Source organism: Babylonia areolata, chromosome 7 (assembly GCF_041734735.1).
Source record: "Babylonia areolata isolate BAREFJ2019XMU chromosome 7, ASM4173473v1, whole genome shotgun sequence".
In the NCBI taxonomy this organism is placed as follows: domain Eukaryota; kingdom Metazoa; phylum Mollusca; class Gastropoda; order Neogastropoda; family Buccinidae; genus Babylonia; species Babylonia areolata.
This window is the reverse complement of record NC_134882.1, coordinates 20,470,928-20,475,927: the sequence shown is the minus strand read 5'-3', so window position 1 is coordinate 20,475,927 and position 5,000 is coordinate 20,470,928. Positions and strand designations below refer to the sequence as shown.

The 5,000-nt window shown below is 46.4% G+C and overlaps 1 protein-coding gene across 5 annotated transcripts in view; it reads left to right on the top strand.

Annotated features, from left to right (window-relative positions):
- The window catches only part of LOC143283785 (TBC1 domain family member 1-like), a 30,721-nt gene that overhangs the window by 13,915 nt on the left and 11,806 nt on the right, over nt 1-5,000 (top strand). For all 5 annotated transcript variants that reach the window (XM_076590150.1, XM_076590151.1, XM_076590149.1 and 2 more), the window contains exons 4-6: nt 1,326-1,540; nt 2,488-2,616; nt 4,062-4,232. In XM_076590150.1, the coding sequence (XP_076446265.1) occupies nt 1,326-1,540; nt 2,488-2,616; nt 4,062-4,232 (515 nt within the window). The remainder of the gene's footprint in view (nt 1-1,325; nt 1,541-2,487; nt 2,617-4,061; nt 4,233-5,000) is intronic.

Below are 5,000 nucleotides of genomic sequence, written 5' to 3'. Positions count from 1 at the left end.
CACATCTACAAAAAAACAACAACAAAACAAAACACAAAGACAAACCCACAAAACACAGTTCATGACGCAGTATCCCAACCATTTAGCTCCTTATGGCAAATAAGACTAGGCCATGCTGAGGACGCCAGCCATTCCGGTTAATTTATCATCCCCATATTACAACAACAACAACAACATCGAAAAAAAGGATAAGAAACAATACTTCAAAGCCAAACAAAAAATACATAACGAAGGCCACAGAGGCAAATAACACTGCAGAATGGGCAGCTAGTGCCCATCCCAGTGTTTACATCTCACAACCTAATCGCCAGAGCAAAACAACACAGACAGCACATCATAGACTGCGGAAAACAGAAAAAAAAGTGTCAAGGCTTGCTTGAAAAAGAAAACTAAAGAAAGGGGAATGGACTGGGAAGGTAGAAAAAGGATACAACAGTGAAAAAATATATATATATTCGGGGGTGGGTGAGGGTAGGGGTAGGTTGAGGGAGAGGGAAGGAAGGGAGTATAGGGATGGGAGTTGGGAGAGGCAAAAGATAGAAAAAAGTGATAGGAAAGGACAGAGAGAAAAAGGTGGAGGAAAGGAAGAGAAGGGAGACAGAGAGAGCTGGGGAGAGAGAGAGAGAGAGAGAGAGAGAGAGAGGGGGGGGGGAGAGGGAGGGAGAGGGAGAGAGGGAGAGGGAGAGAATTAGCAAACTTTGGGATGGCTTAATTAGATAGCCACTGAACTTCTGTCCAATGATAGACACGATTTTTTTCACATTTTTTTTTCTTAGATGTGTGTGTGTGTGTGTGTGTGTGTGTGTGTGTGTGTGTGTGTGTGTGTGTGTGTGTGTGTGTGTGTGAGCGCGCGCGCGCGAGATTGTACCCATGAGATGAATGGATAGCCAGATTGACAGACAAACAGACATATAGACAGATAACCAGAGAGAACCAATTTTTTCCTTCAGATTTTTGTGTGTTTGCAAGATTGTACCCATGAGATGTATAAACAGACTGATCGACAGACAAACAGACATATACACAGATAGACAGATAATCGTAGAGACATACGGCAGATACATAGACTCTGTGCGCGCGTGCGTGCGTGCGTGCGTGCGTGCGTGTGCGTGCGTGCGTGCGTGTGTGTGTGTGTGTGTGTGTGTGTGTGTGTGTGTGTGTGTGTACGCGTGGCCGGGAGCATGTTGTTGTCGGGACCACCGTCCACCACAACACTGAGCTGACAACAGCTAACACAGCCAGCTGGCAAAGTAATCTCAGGATCATGTTCCCCGCCCCCTGCCCCCCTTACCCTCTCCCCGCCCTCTGTCCCTTGTCTTTCACAGAGCTACTCCCCCCTCCCCAACCACCTCCCCCCTATCCTCACCCTCTGCCACGTCAGCTCTAGCGAACGGCGTTGGTGAGACGAAGGCACAACAGCAGCAGCAACAACTGCAACATCTAGAAGAGTCGGAACACCAGGACAGAAAGTCTTGGCGAAAAGCCATCTTCGATCGCGTGTGTACCACTGTGGTTCCTGGGACCACACTTCTATACTCTGGTGAGGCTTCACTGAGGGTTGGAAGGAAGGTGTGTGTAGTGTGTGTATGTGTTGTGTGTGTGTGTGTGTGTGTGTGTGTGTGTGTGTGTGTGTGTGTGTGTGTGTGTGTGTGTGTGTGTGTGTGTGTGTGTGTGTGTGTGTGTGTGTGTTATTTTCTATATTTAATCTTCACCATGTTTTATGTGAATGAATCTTTTATCAAACGTGTACCCACCTTCTTGACACAGAACACGAAAGGAGGGGGTGGGGGTGGGGGTGGGGGGGGGGATGGGTGGCGCAAAGTGCTTAGGGTCGGTGGCAGTGGCATGCAGACAAACAACCTTTCAACAATTAACAATAGGAATTACTGATCAGTGGAAAAACAGAAACAAAAACAAAAGCAAAGAAAGAAAGAAGCAAACACAAGCTCACTGGATGCGCGCACGATTGTACACGCGCGCGCGCGCACACACACATACACACGCGCGCGCGCGACCACCACCACCACCACCACTACCACCATTCCATTTTCATACAAGTTTTAAAAACTTGTAAATAAGAAAACAACAACAACAACAAACAAAACAAAACAAAACAAAAAACAACAACGCCCCACCCCCCACCCCCTAAAAACAACAACAACAAAACATACCATCAGCAGTGCATGTCTTAAAACCTTGAGTTATAATTCCTGACGTCAAGTCAGTTCTTGGTATTTCAAAACAGAATAATAATGTACAGATTACAGAATACTTTTTCATCTCCAGAAAGAGAAATTCTGTAGTCTACTACTACTACTAATGATAATAATAATAATGATGATGATGATGATGATGACAATACTCCTCCTCCTACTACTACTACTAATGATGACGATGATGATGATGATAATAATAATAATCATCATCATCATCACAACAACACAGTAACAACAAGCTCCCCATCAGTGCTGAAGCATAATCTTTCAGGGAATGAACACAGCAGCAGCAACATCCGCAGGAAGAAGAAATCGGCCGAGGTCCGTGCCCGCTGGAAGAAAGCCACTCTGGAGACACTGCTGGTTCTCCGACTGAAGAAGGACTCTTCTAACTGTTCTGGTGAGCTGGTGAGGTGTGTGTGTGTGTGTGTGTGTGTGTGTGTGTGTGTGTGTGTGTGTGTGTGTGTGTGTGTGTGTGTGTGTGTGTGTGTGTGTGAGTGACTTTTTTTCCCCTTTTTTCATGATGACAGAAGAGCAAGTAGCGTATTATCTACGGTGGCAGCTCGTTCGAAACTGGAGATTGAAGTGTAACTTTAAATGAGAGCATATACTTCTTCAACAATTTGTTCCCGTGGACAACAGATTCAGTATCATTTAATGGAAAACGTGACAGCATATCAATATCATCCACAAAACGAAGACTGGTGATCGTTCTTCTCCCAGTGGAAACTGCGCCTGCATGATCTTCCAAGGCGTCTTCTGTAATCCTCTCCAGAAAGACACCGAAGAGGGTGGGTGACAGTAGGCATCCCTGATGCACTCCAACAGCAGTGCGAAACCAGTCTCCCTTGTCACCATTCAGGAGTACAGCGCTCGTTGCTTTGTTGTAGGGTTGTTCGATCACACGGACAAGGTTGGCATTGATACTGTACATCTTCACAGAAGACCGTAAGCCAGCATGCCACACCCTGTCGAAGGCCTTCTTATAGTCGACAAATATGTGGTATTGGTTTAGTTGGTGCTGGGAGTACTTTGCGCAGATTCCTCTCAAGTTAAATACCCGTTCGATGGTGCCTTGCCCTGTCCTGAAACCTGCTTGTTTTGTTTACAATTTGCACATTTTGGTTTGTTGTACATTCTCCTGGTAGACCAATGGGCAGCATGCCACAATCTGTCGAAGGTCTTCTTCGAGACAACAAATACGTGGTCCAGGTTTTGTTGGTTCTGGAGGTAGTTTTCTCTTTTCTGTACCAACGGAATTGTCTCATTGTTTCGTCTCGTCTCACATCGTTTCGTCTCGCCTGGCCTTGTCTTGTCTTCTCTCGTTTCGCCTCGTCTCGTCTCGTCTTGTCTTGTTTCGTCTCGTCTTGCCTCGTCTCGTCTAGTCTTGTCTTGCTTGTCTCGTCTGGTCTGGTCTTGTCTCGTCTCGTCTTTTCTCGTCTTGTCTCGTCTCGTCTCTTCTTTTCTCGTCTTGTCTTGTCTTGTCTAGTCTTGTTTCGTCTCGCCTCATTTCACCTTTTTCCGTCTCGTCTCGCCTGGCCTCGTCTCACTTCGTCTCGTCTCGTGTCGTCTCATGTTGTCTCGTCTCGCCTCGCCTTAGCCTGTCTCGTCTTGTCCTGACTTGTCTTGTCCTGTCTTATCTCGTCTTGTCTTGACTTGTCTCGCCTCGCCTCACTTCGCCTCGCCTCGCCTCGTCTTGTCTTGTCTTAATTCGTCTTGTCCTGTTTTCACCTGTCATGTCCTGACTTGTCTCGTATTGTCTTGTCTCGCCTCGCCTCAACTCGCCTCGCCTAGCCTCGCCTCGTCGATCTTACATTGTCTTGATTTGTCTTGTCCTGTGTGCAGGCGAGGAGGAGGAGGAGGGTGGAGTGGGCGCGGAGCACCGACTGGGGTACGCGGAGCTGAGTCCCTGCGGGCAGGAGGCCCGGGACATCTGGGAGGGTCTGCTGAGGTCGTCCTCCACTGGCTGCCCGCCCTCCCTGCCCTACCGGATACTGCTGGGCCACGTGAAGAAGGGTATGCTTCAGGCAGGGGACGGGTGTTTGTGTGTGTGTGGGACGGGGGGTTCGGGGGGGGGGGGGGGGGGGGGGGGAACACTGTGCATGTCTGTACAGAGTGATATTTTTTTTTTGTTTTTTGGGGGGGAGGTGGGGGTTGGGGGGTGGGACGGGGGAGTGGGGGACGGTGTGGAGGGGGGGTGGCGGGGAGGGGAGGGAGAGGGGGCTGGGAAGGGGGACCTGTCGGAAAAAACGTGGATGTTTTAGGAATTTATCAGAAGAGTGAGGTTGTTTTTTTAATTTTATTCGAGGGAAATTTTTTTTTTTAATGAGGATGTTTTGGGAATTCATCAGAGAAATTATGTTTTTCTTCTTGTTGAATTTTTTGTTTTATTATCGGAAAGTGAATTCTGTGTTTCCTTGAAAAGATTGTCAGGAAAATTATGATGTTTTGGGAAATTTTTCAAGAAAATGAGGATTAAAACAACACATTTATCAGGAAATTAAGATTTTTAGGGAACTCCTCAAGAAAATGAAAAGTAAAAAAAACAAACAAAACAAAGCCATACAGACCCCCCCTCCCCCCAAAAAAAAAGAGAAAAAAAGAAGAAAAAAAAACAGGAAAGGAGGTTGTGTTTTGAATTTATCAAGAAAACGATATATCAAGAAAATGTGTATAAAAATAATAAGAATTTTTTTTGTTGTGGTTTAACAGGAAAAATTAAAATGCTCCTAGAACTGACCTGGAAAATGAAGATTAAAGGAATATCAGGAAAATGAAAATATT